The 17,571-nt window shown below is 46.8% G+C and overlaps 1 protein-coding gene across 1 annotated transcript; it reads left to right on the top strand.

The window, feature by feature from the left end:
• Nucleotides 1-347: 347 nt before the first annotated feature.
• Nucleotides 348-2,464, top strand: GSX2 (GS homeobox 2). The gene is made up of 2 exons (XM_086407358.1): nucleotides 348-1,141; nucleotides 1,825-2,464. Exons 1-2 carry the CDS (start codon nucleotides 565-567, stop codon nucleotides 2,163-2,165), a joined length of 918 nt encoding a protein of 305 aa, XP_086263484.1. The 5' UTR covers nucleotides 348-564; the 3' UTR covers nucleotides 2,166-2,464.
• The last annotated feature ends 15,107 nt before the right edge of the window (nucleotides 2,465-17,571 follow it).

Genomic DNA, 17,571 nt, shown 5'->3' with positions numbered 1-17,571 from the left:
TCCGATTAGAAAGGCCTCCAAGTCCCCACCTGGTGCGCTGTGAGGCCGGAAGCTTGGAGGAGTTGGTCTGGGGCCCAGGCTAGGGAGAGGGGTGGGATGGAGGATGCAGCTCTGTGATTTCTCGGGAAAGCGTGGAGAAAGAGGGGGAAGAGGCTGGCCTCCCCGGGAAATTAACAAAACCTACACTTTGCAAAGTCTCCCCCATCCCCCTCCTCCGAATTCTTCCCTGCCGCGCGCCCGCCCCTCCTCGCCGCTTCTGTTGTGACTCGGGCAGCCTATCCCGAGGGTGGGGAGCTGCGGAGGAGCAAGAGCCGAGCGGTACTCCGCAGCATCACGTGTCGGGGTGGGGGCTATAAAATCCCGGAGCCGGGGCGTCGGGCGGGGGACGTGAGGACCAGCCCTCTCCAGGGACCCCTTTGTTCGCAGTCCAGGCACCGACACCTCGGCGTTCCCAAGGGCTTGACCGCCTGCGTCCGCGCCGCGCCCGGGGCCAGAGCTCTGGACAGGAGAGGGGAGGGGGCCCCCACGACCGGCCGGGCCCTCCAGCCACCCACCCCTCCCGACATGTCGCGCTCCTTCTATGTCGACTCGCTCATCATCAAGGACTCCTCACGGCCCGCGCCCTCGCTTCCCGAGCCACACCCCGGGCCAGATTTTTTCATCCCGCTGGGCATGCCGTCCCCGTTGGTGATGTCCATGTCCGGGCCGGGCTGCGCGTCCCGCAAGAGCGGAGCGTTTTGCGTTTGCCCGCTCTGCGTCACTTCGCACCTGCACTCCTCTCGTGGGCCCGCGAGCTCCGGCGGCGGGAACGCAGGGGCCGGGAGTGCAGGGGCCGCGGGTGGCGGAGCGGCAGGAGCCGCCGGGGCCCTGCCCTTGCTCAAGAGTCAGTTTTCTTCGGGTCCCGGGGACGCACAGTTTTGCCCGCGCGTGAGCCACGCGCACCATCACCACCACCCGCCGCAGCACCACCATCACCACCACCAGCCCCAGCAGCCCGGCTCAGCTGCAGCAGCAGCAGCGGCCGCGGCGGCAGCGGCGGCGGCCGCGGCGGCCTTGGGGCATCCGCAGCACCACGCACCTGTCTGCACCGCCACCACCTACAACGTGGCGGACCCGCGGAGATTTCACTGCCTCACCATGGGTAGGGCGGGTCCTGGGCACCTGCGCGCTACGCCTTGCTGGCTCCCGGGAGTAAAATGTCTCGCCTTCAGTGGAGGAAGTGGGAGCCTGTGGGGTGGGCGGAGGGGGCGAAGGAGGGGCTTTTGGAATAACTGCAGAGTCGTCTCGTAAGTTCCGAGGTGAAAGTTAGCCTTGCCAGACTCTCCAAGCAGCTTGGTGCGCTCGACTCCAGTACCTGGTGTTCGAGTCTGGGATAGTAGAGGGTCCTTTGCGACTTTGAACTTGAAGGCTGAAAAACCGGAGGTTAACTGACTGAGGTCCGGGGTTGGTGTGTTTGAACTGAAGTGTGGCAATCGGGCGTCGAGGCTGGCTAAAAGCATCTCGATGCTTTTGGTTAAGCCTGCCTGCCTTTCCGCTAGGGTGGACAGGAGACCGCAGGATTCTCCCAACCCCTCACCCGCCCCCACTTTAATCCTCTGACTTTACATCCCCGAGATCAAAGGCCTTCACTTGCTTTGGGCGTCTCTGTCCTTCCTGGCTAAGTAATCGTTTGTCTCCAAATGAGAAAGAGTGAGGGATGGATACAGGTGTTTGGTTGAGCTTCGCGGGTGGGTCCTTGAGAGGCAGCGTTTGCAAGGGAGGGCCCTGGGGTGGGAGCGCCTCGCTGGAGAATTACCTTTCTGCCCTCTCTTGGCCCATCTGCAGGGGGCTCGGACACCAGCCAGGTACCCAATGGCAAGAGGATGAGGACGGCGTTCACCAGCACGCAGCTCCTAGAGCTGGAGCGGGAATTCTCTTCCAACATGTACCTGTCTCGACTCCGGAGGATCGAAATAGCCACGTACCTGAATCTGTCAGAGAAGCAGGTGAAAATCTGGTTTCAGAACCGCAGGGTGAAGCATAAGAAGGAAGGGAAGGGCACGCAAAGGAACAGTCACGCGGGCTGCAAGTGCGTTGGCAGCCAGGCGCACTTCGCGCGCTCCGAGGATGAGGACTCCTTGTCGCCGGCCTCGGCCAACGATGACAAGGAGATTTCCCCCTTATGAGGGAGGGCCGCCCACACACACACCACGCGCTCCCGGCATCTCCCCTAACTCCCGAGGTGGCTGGCACCCAGGGGCCAAAATCCTCACCCTTTCGGTGGTCCCACCTGGAGAACCTGGAGAGGAGCATTCCCCGGGGATGTGCATGCCGGGCCTGACCCTTCTCCTGTCTCCTTGATCTGTCTGTTTGGGGCTCCTCTCGCAGTTATAGGTCGTCGTTGTTGTTTTTTATGTAAATAATCTAGATTCAACTCAGTTTTGTCATATAACAAAGGAAAAACAGGATTGGTTTAAGTTTAAAACTGTATGTCGGTTTTTTTTAAAGCGCATGTCATTTCCCTTTCCCTGTCTTTCAGAACCAGATAAGAACATGGGGTTTCTTGATTATTTTTTTAAATGAAGGTATTGAGTTACAAATAACTTAGAAAAATTAAACCCTGTAAGGTCTTGCTTTTTGAAAAACTGCCTGAGAAGAGTCTCAAATCCAAGTCACTGAAGTCTCTTTGTGAATAGTTTTATATAAAATTTATATTTATATTTATTTAAATAAATGAGACAAAAATCAAGGTTTTAAATTCATGGTGTTGGCTCTCACCAACTTCCCCTGTCTCTCTCTTCCCCATATGGATAGAGAATAAAAGTGTCTGAGAATTTACAGCAAAGTAATGACTGTAATTTGATAATGTGAGTCTCTTGGTTGAGGGAGTTTGTGACTGTAGGATTTGTGTCACCAAAACTTCTGCCAGGACACTTTCAGTCATGATGTTGCCTACCAGGTAGTACTCCCCATTCTTAAAATAGCTCTCTTCCTCACAATTGACAGGATAAATCCATTTAGAGTGACACTGACAATTAATGACAGGCAAACCTTTCAATCTATTTAGGAGGGGAAGTTGAAAGTCCCTTACTCCTATTTATTTTCTGTAGCAGTCCCTCCTCCCTTTTTTTCTGTCTTCATTTCTTTCAAATACTAAAACCTGAATTATATGAAGGAATCTGAATAGTAGGAATTGTTTTAGAAAGGGCAACAATCCATCAAACAGGTTGGAAGCAAACACATGGAGACTTACGAATGATGCTACAAGTGACTAGAAGCAATACTGTTTTTGAGTGTTTGTCTAGCTAAGAAATTAGCTGGTTTCTACCACTGCTGTGGAAAAAAATATTTTTTCAGGAATAGGGAGTTAGTCTGTCCAAAAATATACATTCTCAATTTTCCAAAATAGCTCAGAGGTGCCCTTGGACTTTGGGATTTTTTTCCTTGTCTCCTTTTCACCTAAATTAGTTCCCTTCTAGTCCCACTGTTCCCATCACCTTGCAGAGTTCACTCCTGCAAGCCTGGCCCTGGAGAAGACTTTGGCTCTGCCCTGGCTCTGCCAAGCAAGGCAACCTGACTCTCTCTTCAGCACAGCTAGGTTGTATCCTTTAATGGAGAGAGTTAAGCTGGAACATGGAAGCTAGGAGATCTCATTCCCCGAAGGCTGAGTCCCACTAACACCCACTGGTGTTATTTCTGATTATTTTCTGTAAACATGCCACCCCAAAGGTCCAAGCCATGGGAACTGTTGACAACACATACTCACACTTTAGGTCTGATTTACTTTAGGTCTATAGGGACTGGAATCTCAACAGGTGAGGTTGCAGATCTAGTATGGGAAGGAGGAAAAGGGGGGAAGATGTGACCATGGGTTCCCTGGCCAGAGATATTCTCTGTCTCTGTCTCTCTCTCTCTCTCTGTCTCTCTCTCTCTCATACACACACTCTCTCCAGAGAACTCAGGGAGAAGGAAAGTCTCCTTTCAGACTCCCGAGGCCCGCTGTCAACTCTTATTCCGGTGCTAGTCAGGGCAGGCGAGGTGCGGGGGTGGGGGTGGGTGAAGCTGGACGGCTCGCCCTGAATAGGGAGCTGCTGGTGCTTTGTGCAGGGACATGGGACTGGGCCTGCGCAGTGGTCACAGACGACCGGCTCGCTCCTGCCCCGGGCAGAGCCGCCGCTAAAGGGAAAGGGCGCTGGCCCGCTGCCTTTTCCGAAGATCCCCTCCTCCTCCTTCCTAATAGATAGGCATCTCTGGGCACCAGTACAGGGGTGGAAAGGAGGGAGTTTCGTAGCGCAAAGAACGGGCGTCTAAGGAAGAATCCCTTCGCAGGAAGTAACCGAAGGCCAAAGAGCCCCGGCTGCACCTCTGAGCGCTCCTGCCCAAAGGGAAGCCTCAGCTGGTTCCCGGACAGACGACTCCGTCCCCTTCCATCCGCACCCGCCCCGGTCCCTCCGTCGTCCCCAGGCTTGTTCCTCCCCAAGTCCCCGGGCTTGTTCCTCCCCAAGTCTCTGCCCTCGCAGATTTGAGTATCTGCACCTCTCCTGACTACCCCCATCCCCGCCCAGATCCAGCGCCCAGAGCCACCCATTTGCCCCACCGGATGCCGCTCCTTGCCCAACTCCACCTCCCTGAGAAGGAGACGCGGTACCAGTCCTCCTTGGATGGTCTCCGTACCTCTCCCTCCCCTCTTGGGGAAATTCCTTAGGGAAGAGAGAATAAACAGGGGATCCTGCACCAGAGGCATAAAGATTCAGGCAAAGACGTTGGACATTCTCCAAAGAAAGTTTCTCCGGGGTTCCTGGGGAGGTCCTCCTTGTCCTAGAACATTTGGAGCAGAGTGAATGTTCTTGTCACTGTCAAAGTGGACCATGAGGTTTCCTTGTCTACTATTTTACACTCCCCCAACCCTTTTCCTCCCAGAAAAATTTCAGCTGAGCTTTTAGGAAGTTTGGGAATAAGGCTGTGGGGGTCTGTCTGATTTTAAAGGCCTATAGTTTTTCTTAGGTTAAGAACACCTAAGCCAACACAGGTGTACACATACTCTGCTCAACAATCTTGACATCAGCCACTCTAAGAGAATTGTCCCCAGACTTGTTAAAAGAAGAAGGTTTAAGATGTATGGAGTCACCCTTACTTTTCTACCTGGGAAGCACTAGATGCTAGTTTCTCAATAGTTTTCCCTTGAGACACAGAACACTGTTCCCACAAAGTTTGGCCTCTTGGGGGCCTATAACCACATCATGGAAAGATAAATAGAATAAAAATGATAATTAGAAATCAGGACCTTGCTCCACTAATAGAAAAGAAGTGAGCAGCAGGAGCCATTAGTAGGGATAAATCCACCTCTTTAAACAGGGAAAGAGCTGGGGATTGGGGAGGAGGGACAGCAGGAAGAATGACCTCCTGCCTTTGTGTCCTGACCCAGTCCAGACATTCCCAGCAAAGAGGAAGAGAAGAGACCTTTCGCCTTCACCCTCCCACTCAGTGACCAACACAAGCCCAAGGCCAAGGGCCTAACAATAATAGTGGCACTCAGCAAGGCTTCTTGATTACAAACCACAACAAAGGCAGCCATCCTTGGTGATAGAGGCACGATCACCATGGACCCCTGGACCCAGGTGATAGAGACACTGTGATGGTAGATCCTACTCCTCTCCTTATTCTGAAGTGGCGATCATAGTTTACTCCCTACTGCCAACCCTCAACATATCCCCCCAAGGATATCCAAAGATAGTTTAGGAGAAACAAAAATTTTGAAGTGACGTCTTTGATCTTCTGACTTCCTCTTTCCTCCCCTTGCCCCCACTCCTCACCAGTGCTGCCCACTTATATCTAATCAGGATTAGGAATGCAGTTTGCTAGGTCCATCCTGACTGTGGTCAGAGAACTGCCAGAAAGGTGGTTGTTCTAAATGAAAAGTGGTCACAGAGGGCAACTGGGTCTGTGTGTGTATATGCATGCACCCATACATGTGTGTGTATGTGGGGGGAACTCCTGATGGCAGTCGTGTAAGTGGAAAGGAAAGGGTTATTTTTACTAGATTTTTTTTTTCTTTTTTCTTTTCTTCCCACTTTTTTTCTGCAGTTTCCATTCATTTTTCATGGCACTGCTTGGGAGATTTCTTTGAGGGATTCAGGAAGACACTGAGAGTTGTGCTAGAAGAAGGAGGAAAAAAGATTCCCTTGTAGTTCAGTCAGTAAAGAATCTGCCTGCAATGCAGGAGACCTGGGTTCAATTCCTGGGTCGGGAAGATCCCCTGGAGAAGGAAATGGCAACCCATTCCAGTATTCTTGCCTGGGAAATCCCATGGATAGAGGAGCCTGGCAGGCTACAGTCTATGGGGTCGAAAGAGTCAGACGTGACTTAGCACAACTAAAGCACCATGACAGCTCTGGGTAAGATCTCAGGTCCAGCCTTAAGGGTGTAAGAGAGAGGGGGAAAGTGACACTTCCAATAGAATCTATTTGCTGGAGGAAATTGGGTTTAAAGGAGCAATCACTGCTTTAAAAAGAACTCCTCCCATTCTCTCCAAACACAGCCTAAAGCTGTCCTAGACGTGAATGCAGCTCAGTGCATCAAAGCAATTGTTCCTACTTTCATTATTCACAGGGAATCTTTGAATGTACCTGTTAAGGTGACAGACCTCTTAAAAGGGAAAATTTTTTTCCATGCAATTAAATGGTGCATTTACTAGGCTTCTATTAACATAATTTAATATAAATCTATTTTATAAATCTTTAGGCTCACATTACTGAAGATTGAGCTTCTCTGGAAAAAAAAAAAAAAAAGCCCATGTCTCTCCCCTAAATTAGATGGAATAGAATCCAAAAACTTGCTATTCTAAGCCAGCTGGAAATATTAAAAGTAGAGGAATTTGTATTGTCCTTTGTTAATGGTGGAGGTATAGAGAAGAGTCAGCTTGTCTCCCAGAAGACGAGAAATTCCACAGGAATGAAGGGCTCCTCACCCAAGGCTCTGGCACTTGGAGTGGGTAACACAGGCTACAGTGGGAACTAGAACTTAAAGAGATCTCTTAGGAACAGAACTAAGCAGAGCTCAGATGAAGAAACAACAGCCAACCCTGGCTCCCATTTGGAAGCAAATTTATTCTGTTTGGGGACAGAAAATCCAAAGCCTGTGAGCCCCTCACATCCCTTCCATAAACTACTCTATATGGAGATAGATATCCTTAACAGTTCGCATAGCTAGACTTCTTGTTCTCAAGTGCACCTTCCAAAAGCTTGGCCATCCCACTGTCTCTGAAAACGGTGTTTTGCGTGCCCTTATATTGGGGTCAGTGCCTGCCCTTCTGCACCAGGCATTGCACTTCTGCAAGCAGAGCCCTATGTGTTTCTGAATTCTGTCCTACCTTTGTTGAATCTTCCAAATCCCAAACCCAGGAAGGCTCCAGGGGCCCCTCTGAGTGAATCTGGTCAGATCGGAAGTGTGTGCTGTGTGCTTAGGAAAGTAACTAGTTTCAGATTAATGAAGCAGTGACAATTTCAATCTGCTTAAAGGCGGAGGTTGGCACTGCCCAGGCCTGAGCGTGGGGAGCTCGCCAGGCTGGGCTTTATATTGTCCGCTTTTCTGAAGAGCAGACAAAGATGGATAGAGAGACATTGAAAAGCAGGGGGCGTATTTCAAACAGCCTCATAAAGAGGGCTGTCACTTTAAGACAAGAACCATAGTGCTTTGATGACTTTGTATTAGCGGCCCCATTTCAAATAAGGAACTCAAGTCTCTAGTGAGAGGGAGGAAAAAGGAGACTGAGAGAGAAGGAGAGGGAGAGAGGGAGACTGTAGTGATATTTAGCCTGTGTGAGCACTGCAGCGGACTAATTCAACTTTAAGCAACTGTTTGGTTTCTGAAGTTCAGGGAGAAACAACCCGCAGCAGGTGCAGAGAAAAAAGGCAGGTGGGAGCTACCCCTTATGGGAAAGAGCTCGCTGTCCATGGGCGGCAGCCGGCTCCGAGGAGGAGAAGAGGAGTGGAGGCCAGTTTGGCCTCAGTTTGCTAGGAAGGGCTTGAGAGAGGGACTCTCAGCTCTGCTGGCCCCAGACCGCTAAGGATTATAATGGAAATTTTTGAAAGCGTGAAAGAGAAATAATAGGAAGGAGGGGGAGGGCAGGTTTTCGGAGTCTACCTTCACAAAGCCCAATTTAAATTGTTTGGGGTCAAGCAGCAGCAAGCCACCTCCCCCTTTCCTCCTTAATTAATTAATGACCACGATTAATTATTAGGGCCTTGCATCTCAAGACTTCAAAACACCTTCCCCCAGGGGCTGATGAGTTGCTTGAGCCAGGCACGTGGTTCTAAGTTGGGAGAAGCAAGTTGAAAGTTGGCAGTGTTGTCTGTATCTCTCTATCTGCTTCCCTCCTGGGTGTCTGCCTCTGCTTTTCTTCCTGTCTTTCATACTCTTTCTGCCTTGGTATGTCTCTGTTTCTCCGAATCTTCATCCTCTTTGTTCTCCGGGCCGATCTCCCCATCCTCCTCCAATCTCCCTTGGCCCTGGCTCAACCCTCCCAACGGCAGGACCCCAGCTGTCCCCAGAGATGGGAGGATGCCCGAGCGGCCCCTGTCAGGACACCACAGCTCTGAATCTTACTGCGTCCCCAGTGGCAGGAAGTGAGTGGGCAGCAGTGTTCACCCGCTGGATCATGAGTTACTGACAGCTTAAAAATAATTTTTTTTTCTGACAAAGAAAAAAAGATCATTTTTAAGAGACCTGAGAACCAGAATCGCTCAGGCTTTGAAGGCCAGCGAAAAGGCTCCCCCGTCGGTGGCACTGGAGAGAGAAGCGTTTAGTCCCTGTTTCATTAGGCACTATTTGAACCTTGCAACATGTGGTAATTTCTGGGGCAAGCTGAAAAGGGGGGATTATGTAGGAGGGACACAAGGAAATTAGCCAACGGTTAATTTAACTCGTTTTCTGCTAGACTTTTCGATACATTCCTAATTGACTGAGGGGCAGGTGAAGCTCCAGCCCCATGCAGGCTCATTCACGGTGGGAATAAATGGTTCTTTTTCAACTCACACTGCTCACAATATATCATCAGGGAAAAGACATGCAATGAATATGTTGATTTTTTTTTATTAATGGAATTACACCCTGCCACGCAGGTGTGAGGGTAAAAACTTTCTATACGGCAATGAAATAAGATTAACAATGAAATTAGAATTTTATTAGCTTTATATGTCACATAGACCTGGATTTGAACTGTCAAAACAAGCAACAAGAAAAGATATTGGGAAGGCAGTCCTGCCAATCACCCAGGAGAAATGGAACAGCGTCTATCCAAATCAAACTCAGCGGCAGTGCCTTCTGCAACTCCTTTGGGCCTTATGCCAGAAGCTAGAGAACACAGGGCCTCCCTTGGGTAACAGCCTGGGTTTTGGACCCACAGGTAGGAGCTTAAAACACCGCTTGAGCTCGGAGGCCAGGCCTAGAGCAGGCCCCAGTCCACGGAAGAGGGCTTGGATAGCCCGAGGCCCTGAGAGGTCAGCTGGAGGCGCCGGGCCCCGCGGTCTGCCTGCCTCAAGCTTCACATCCTCTAGATCGGCGGCCCGGGTTGGCCGTGGTCCGAGAAAGTGGAAAGAAGAGTGGGAACTCGGGATTGGAGGCGGGGTGGGGCGCCACTTGGACACCGCCCTGAGTTTTGTTACCCGGGGGCCCCTGGGAGCTTGGGCAGAACTACCTGGGTCTGGCAGGCGCAGAGGTGCCCTATGCAAATGGTTCACTATTAGGCGAGAAAGAAATACTTCAAATGGCCCTTTGTAACTTTCTATAGAAAATCGAGGTACTCTGCATGACAAAGCACAATTAAGCTTTCTATTCAGGAGTTCTGCAGCTGGTAGCCCATTGGGAAAGTGGGAGGAAACGCGAATATATTAATAGTGTGGCAAAAGTTTTTTGTGTGCGTGTCTTTTTCTGGGTCGGGGATGGGGAGGGGCGGTGGGTGGACCCGGAGGGGAAGAAGGCTCCGCCTTGGATCCTTGCCACCTGACAGCCTTGCCTCTGCCCACGTGGAGAGCCCTGCTTGTCTGGCAGCGGGCATTCTGAATGGTCTCAGCGAACTCAGCGTACAGAACACGGCTGGGCGGACCCTGCGGGCACCAGCGCCTGGGCGGGGCGGAACGCCTGCCCCAGCCTAGCTTCCTCGTCCTGGGAAAGCTGGGCTAACCCGCGCCGGGATGGTCTTGGTACCCGGCGCCGGAAGGAGGCTGCGCTTGACCGATGCTTCACCCAGACGCCATGGCAGGTGGTGCACCCTGGAGCGCAGCAGGGGGATGCTGCGCTGGCAAAGAGGCTTGGGAAGAGCACAGTCGGATTTTCTGTTGAGCTCTAATTTTCTCCCATTCTTGAGGTTTCTTTTTTTTTTTTTAATTAACTTATTTTTAATTGGAGGATAACTGCTTTACAATATTGTGTTGGTTTCTGCCATATGGGTATATGTATATCCTCTCCCTTTTGAACCTCCCTCCCACCTCCCACCTCCCACCGTATTCCTCTAGATTGTCACAGAGCACTGGATTTGACCTCCCTGCATCATACAGTAAATTTCCACTGGCTGTCTAACATTGTTGATATTCACTTTCCTAATTGTTCACTTTTGCAAATCTCAGGGAGAAGTTTTTGCTTCTTAGTAAAGAAGGGCTCTTAGCCAACTGTGCTGTTTAGTCTCCTTTTGTTGGTCTAGATCCATCTCCACTCTCCTCTGCCCTGTGGGGGCCGCAGACACTGGCCCCTATGGATTGTATTACATGGTCTATTAACTATTTCACCTGTAGCCTCTGGGCTTCCCTTGTGGCTCAGTAAGTAAAGACTCCACCTGCAATGTGGAAGACCTGGGTTCGATCCCTGGGTTGGAAAGGTCCCCTGGAGAAGGGAAGGGCTATCCAATCCAGTATTCTGGCCTGGAGAATTCCATGGACTCTATAGTCCTTGGGGTTGCAAAGAGCCAGACACAACTGAGCAACTTTCACTTTCCTGTAGCCTCTTGACTCTGGCTTTCATTTGGGTTTGGTGAATGAGTGGCACAGCAAATAACAGAATAAGCTGATGAGAGAGAAGCGGAAGTATATTGATTGTTTCTGGGGATACCATATTGTCCCAGTTCTGGCAAATTCTGCTACTTCCAGAAATTCCCTTTCTCTCTGAGAATTTCTTTTCCAAGGCCCCAACTTTAAATCCGGTTCTTCCTGCAACTTCATGGAAAAGGGTGGAAACGTCTTCTGGCTTCTGCTAGTACCTAGGAACAATACTTTGGCCACCTGATTTGAAGAGCCAACTCATTGGAAAAGACCCTGATGCTGGGAGAGATTGAGGGCAGGAGGAGAAGGGGATGACAGAGGATGAGATGGTTGGATGGCATCAGCAATTCAATGGACATGAGTTTGAGCAAGCTCTGGGAGATGGTGAAGGACAGGGAAGCCTGGCGTGCTGCAGTCTATGGGGTTGCAAAGAGACAACATCGAGCGACTAAACAACAACAACAGGAGCTTCAAAATTCTCGTTAGTTTCCCTCGGTCCTGCACACATCTCTGCAAGAAGTCATTTTGTTGAAATCGTTCTTTAAAAATCCCAGCTCAAAGTGACTGCCTAGTGGCTGATCAGCCATGTTATTCCTGAGTCAGTCTCTTCTGTAATAGATCACCCTATTCCATTTTCAGACAGCTTTGACCATTAGGAAAAGTTACTTGTTGTATCAGAATCTTCCTTTATAATTTCTGTCCCTGGGTCCTTATCTAGTTCTTTCCTCATGGGACTTTTAGGTGCCTGCCTTCTTCCCTTTTCCCAACTGTTAATGACAGCAACTGCATTTTTTCATCTCTACATCCTTAGCATTCATCACAATGCCTAGCAGTTAGTAGATACCCAATAAATAGCAGCTGAGTCAATGCATCATTCAACTTCCAAGTCTCTACCAGTTGCCTCAGACATGGAGGTTAAAACAGCTTTATTTAATTGTAGCTATATATACATATATGATGTATGTAGCTATATATACATATATGGTATATGTAGCTATATATACATATATGATCAATGCAAAGAAATAGAGGAAAACAACAGAATGGGAAAGACTAGAGATCTCTTCAAGAAAATTAGGGATACCAAAGGAATATTTCATGCAAAGATGGGCTCGATAAAGGACAGACATGGTATGGACCTAACAGAAGCAAAAGATATTAAGAAGGGGTGGTAAGAATACACAGAAGAACTATACAAAAAAGATCTTCACAACCAAGATAATCATAATGGTGTGATCACTCACCTAGAGCCAGACATCCTAGAATGTGAAGTCAAGTGGGCCTTAGAAAGCATCACCATGAACAAAGCTAGTGGAGGTGATGGAATTCCAGTGGAGCTATTTCAAATCCTGCAGCTGTGAAAGTGCTGCACTCAATATGCCAGCAAATTTGGAAAACTCAGCAGTGGCCACAGGACTGGAAAAGGTCAGTTTTCATTCCAATCCCAAAGAAAGGCAATGACAAAGACTGCTCAAACTACTGCACAATTGCACTCATCTCACACACTAGTAAAGTAATGCTCAAAATTCTCCAAGCCAGGCTTCAGCAATACGTGAACCGTGAACTTCCAGATGTTCAAGCTGGTTTTAGAAAAGGCAGAGGAACCAGAGATCAAATTGCAACATCCTCTGGGTCATCGAAAAAGCAAGAGAGTTCCAGAAAAACATCTATTTCTGCTTTATTGACTATGCCAAAGCCTTTGACTGTGTGGATCACAATAAACTGTGGAAAATTCTGAAAGAGATGGGAATACCAGACCACCTGACCTGCCTCTTGAGAAACCTGTATGCAGGTCAGGAAGCAACAGTTAGACCTGGACATGGAATAACAGACTGGTTCCAAACAGGAAAAGGAGTATGTCAAGGCTGTATATTGTCACCCTGCTTATTTACCTTCTATGCAGAGTACATCATGAGAAACAGTGGGCTGGAAGAAGCACAAGCTGGAATCAAGAATCTTGGGAGAAATATAAATAACCTCAGATATGCAGATGACACCACCTTTAAGGCAGAAAGTGAAGAGGAACTAAAAAGCCTCTTGATGAAAGTGAAAGAGGAGAGTGAAAAAGTTGGCTTAAAGCTCAACATTCAGAAAATGAAGATCATGGCATCCGGGCCCATCACTTCATGGGAAATAGATGGGGAAACAGTGGAAACAGTGTCAGACTTTATTTTTGGGGGCTCCAAAATCACTGCAGATGGTGACTGCAGCCATGAAATTAAAAGACGCTTACTCCTTGGAAGAAAAGTTATGACTAACCTAGATAGCATATTGAAAAGCAGAGACATTACTTTGCCAAAAAGGTCCGTCAAGTCAAGGCTATGGTTTTTCCAGTGGTTATGTATGGATGTGAGAGTTGTACTGTGAAGAAAGCTGAGCACCAAAGAATTGATGCTTTTGAACTGTGGTGTTGGAGAAGACTCTTGAGAGTCCCTTGGACTGCAAGGAGATCCAACCAGTCCATTCTAAAGGAGATCAGCCCTGGGATTTCTTTGGAAGGAATGATGCTAAAGCTGAACCTCCAGTACTTTGGCCACCTGATGCGAAGAGTTGACTCATTGGAAAAGACTCTGACACCGGGAGGGATTGGGGGCAGGAGGAGAAGGGGACGACAGAGGATGAGATGGCTGGATGGCATCACTGACTCGATGGAGGTGAGTTTGAGGGAACTCCTGGAGTTGGTGATGGACAGGGAGGCCTGGTGTGCTGCAATTCATGGGGTCACAAAGAGTCGGACATGACTGAGTGACTGAACTGAACTGACTGATACATATATGATATATAAACAGACTAACTATCCTATAGATAGAATAAATATAGGTAGGATTTAGAGAAGCTTCTGGAATCTGTCTGCAAGCTCACCCATTTACTAGCAGTGTGACTTTGAGCAGTTCACTTAACCTGTCTAACTTCTATTATCCTTATTTGTAAAATGGGGATAATTAATAGTACCTTGCTTATAGGGTGATGAGGATTAAATAAGGAAAAACACAGGAAGCTATACAGATATTTAGTAAAATTAGATAACATCTAACTGAAAAAGTTATTTAACTTATATGCAGAGTACATCATGAGAAATGCTGGGCTGGATGAAGCACAAGTTGGAATCAAGATTGCCAAGAGAAATATCAATAACCTCAGATAGGCAGATGACACCACCCTTATGGCAGAAAGCAAAAAAGAACTAAAGAGCCTCCTGATGAAAGTGAAAGAGGAGAGTGAAAATGTTGCCTTAAAACTCAGCAGTCAGAAAACTAAGTTCATGGCATCTGGTCCCATCACTTCATGGCAAATAGATGGGGAACAATGGAAAGAGTGACAGACTTTATTTTGTTGGGCTCCAAAATCACTGCAGATAGTGACTGCAGCCATGAAATTAAAAGATGCTTGCTCTCTGAAACAAAAGCTATGACCAACCTAGACAGCATATTAAAAAGCAGAGACATTACTTTGCCAGAAAAGGTCCATCTAGTCAAAGCTATGGTTTTTCCAGTAGTCATGTATGTATGTGAGAGTTGGACTATAAAGACAGCTGAGCGCTGAGAAATTGATGCTTTTGAACTGTGGTGTTGGAGAAGACTCTTGAGAGTCCCTTGGACAGCAAGGAGATCCAACCAGTCCATCCTAAAGGAAATCAGTCCTGAATCTTCATTGGAAGGACTGATTCTGAAGCTGAAACTCCAATACTTTGGCCACCTGATTCAAAGAACTGACTCATTTGAAAAGACCCTGATGCTGGGAAAGATTGAAGGCAGGAGGAGAAGGGGCTGACAGAGGATGAGATGATTGGATGGCATCACCAACTTAATGGACATGAGTTTGAGTAAGCCCCGGGAGTTGGCAATGGACAGGGAAGCCTGGCATGCTACAGTCCATGGGGCTGCAAAGAGTCAGACATGACTAATCGACTGAACTGAACTGAACTGAAAAAGTAACTTTTAAAAAAAGACCTGAAGGGAATGTGAGGAACTGACCATGTGGCTTGTGTGGACAAGATAATTCCAAACATAGATAAAGAATTCCAAGCAAATATCTAAGTGGGGAGACACCTGAAATAGTTGGGAAACAATAAAGAGACAGAATGCTAGAGTTTGTGAGTGAGTATATGTATGTGTGTGTGTGTGTGTGTGTGTAGGAGTGAAATGATTATGAAGCAGGACTTGTAGATCAGAATAAGGGCTTGGGCTTTTATTTTTAGTTAACTGGGAAGGTTTTGGAGGATTTTGAACAGAGGAGTGATAAGCTCTAAGTGAAAAGAAAGTGTTAGTCACTCAGTCGTGTCAACTCTTTGTGACCCCATGGACTGTAGTCAGCCAGGCTCCTCTCTCCATAGAATTCTCCAGACAAGAATACTGGCATGGGTTGCCATTCCCTTTTCCAGGGGATCTTCCCAATCCAGGGATCAAACCCTTGTCCCTTGCATTGGCAGGCAGATTCTTATCCATTGCACCACAAGGGAAGTCCCTTTGCCCATTTTCTAATTGAGTTATTTGATTTTTTTGTTTCTTTAGTTGTAGGAGTTCTTTATATATTAGGTATATGCTTTGTAAATATTTTATCTCATTCTGTAGGTTGCCTTTCATTCTGTTGATTCTGTGCTTTGATGCACAAAAGCTTTAAAATTTTATTTGTCCTATCTGTTTTTTTTCTTTTATTGCTTGTTCTTTTGGTGTCATATCCAAGGAATCATTGCCAAATTTAATGTCATAAAGATTTTCCCCTATGGTTTCCTCTAGGACTTTTATATATTTAGGTATTACATTTTGGTCTTTAATCCATAAAGAGTTAATCTTTGTTTAAGGTAAGAGTCAACTTTGTTCTTTTATCCAGTTTGGAAAGCAGTTGAAGAGACATCCTTTCCTTCATTGAATACTCTTGGCACCTTTGTTGAAAATCATTTGAAATTTGTTTCTGGGTCATCTATTCTTTCCCACTGGGCTACATGTCTGTCTGGATGCCACTACTACTCTTTTGATTACCATAGCTTCATAGTCAAGCTTTGTGATCAGGAAGTGTGAGACTTCCAACTGTATTTTTCTTTTTCAAGATTGTTTTGACTATTTGGGGTCTTTTGAGATTTTATATGAATTTTAAGGTAAATTTTCTATTTCTGAAAAAAAAATGTCATTGGGGTTTTGATAGGGGTCACACTGAATCTGTAGATTATTTAGGTGAAGGCCAAAGAATTGCTGTTTTTGAACTGTGGTGTTGGAGAAGATTCTTAAAAGTCCCTTGGATTACAAGGAGATCAAACCAGTCAATCCTAAAGGAAATCAGTCCTGAATATTCATTGGAAGGACTGATTCTGAAGCTGGAACTCCGATACTTTGGCCACCTGATTCGAAGAACTGACTCGTTGGAAAAGACCCTGATGCTGGGAAAGATTGAAGGCAGGAGGAGAAGGGGCTGACAGAGGATGAGATGGTTGGATGGCATCACTGACTCAATGGACATGAGTTTGAGCAAGCTCCTGGAATTGGTGATGGACAGGGAAGCCTGGCATGCTGCAGTCCATGGGGCTGCAGAGTCAGACATGACTGAGCAACTGAACTGAGACAGCTTAATAATACAAAGTCTTCCAATTCAGGAACATGTTGCTCCATTTATCTGTAGTGCTTATTTCTTTCAGTAGCGTTTTGTAGTTTTCAGTATACAGGCTTTTGGCCATGTTAAACAACTAAATAGCCAACAAGTACAAACTTTGAATGGTGGCACTAACAGACCACAAATAGGACTATTTGAGAGGTCCTGTAAGAGGTGAAACAAACAAGGCAGAGCATTGCCTGGTTTTGCCTCAGATGGGACCGTGTGCCTCAGGTGACTCAAAGTTTTTCCACCTCTGCATATGTCCACAAATGACTGAGAAAGTGTGATGAATGTGCGATGAATATTGATTTGGGTTACAAATAAATTTTACTAAGTGGATGAATTCACAAATATGGAATCTGCAAGTAATGAGGATCAACTATATTTAGAAAGAAAATGTATGCAACAATAGCACAGAAGCTGGGACAGGAAAATGGAAGAATGCTGTTGTATGGATCTCATGCAATAAGCAAAGTTCTTATACCGTATGTAGATTATCATTACTACTACTAATATTATTATTAATATTACTTGGAAACTATGATATTAAGGCTGGATACTGTACACATCAAAACAACAATAAAACCAAAACAAACAAAAAAGATATAATTAATAAGCTATTAAAGACTATAAAATGAAATAATAAAAAGTAATGTCAGTGTGACATCAAGAAATAGAAATAAGAAAGCTCATTAGTGAAAGCATAATGATTGAGGAAAGAAATAGAGGAAATTTGAAGTGCTGATTTATATTCTGAGCATAATATGAGAAAGGCAAACTGGAATTTCATCTGAGAAGGACAGCCAGGACATACAATCTTCCTGCTTGATTTCCTCTTCCCAAGGATGGCAATGAGTCTGTCCTCTCCTTCTGTAATCTTAATGACCAAGAGCTTATATTGTTGAGGGATAATTGCCCTGGGATACGTTAGTTTCTAGTCTAGGAATTTTATATTTTTAGATCTTACATTTTGCTC

This window comes from Bos grunniens, chromosome 6 (assembly GCF_055505025.1).
Source record: "Bos grunniens cultivar Pamir isolate PY7600 chromosome 6, Bosgru_T2T1.0, whole genome shotgun sequence".
In the NCBI taxonomy this organism is placed as follows: Eukaryota; Metazoa; Chordata; class Mammalia; order Artiodactyla; family Bovidae; genus Bos; species Bos grunniens.
The sequence above is the reverse complement of the archived record's forward strand: the minus strand, read 5'-3'. Positions and strand labels throughout refer to the sequence as shown.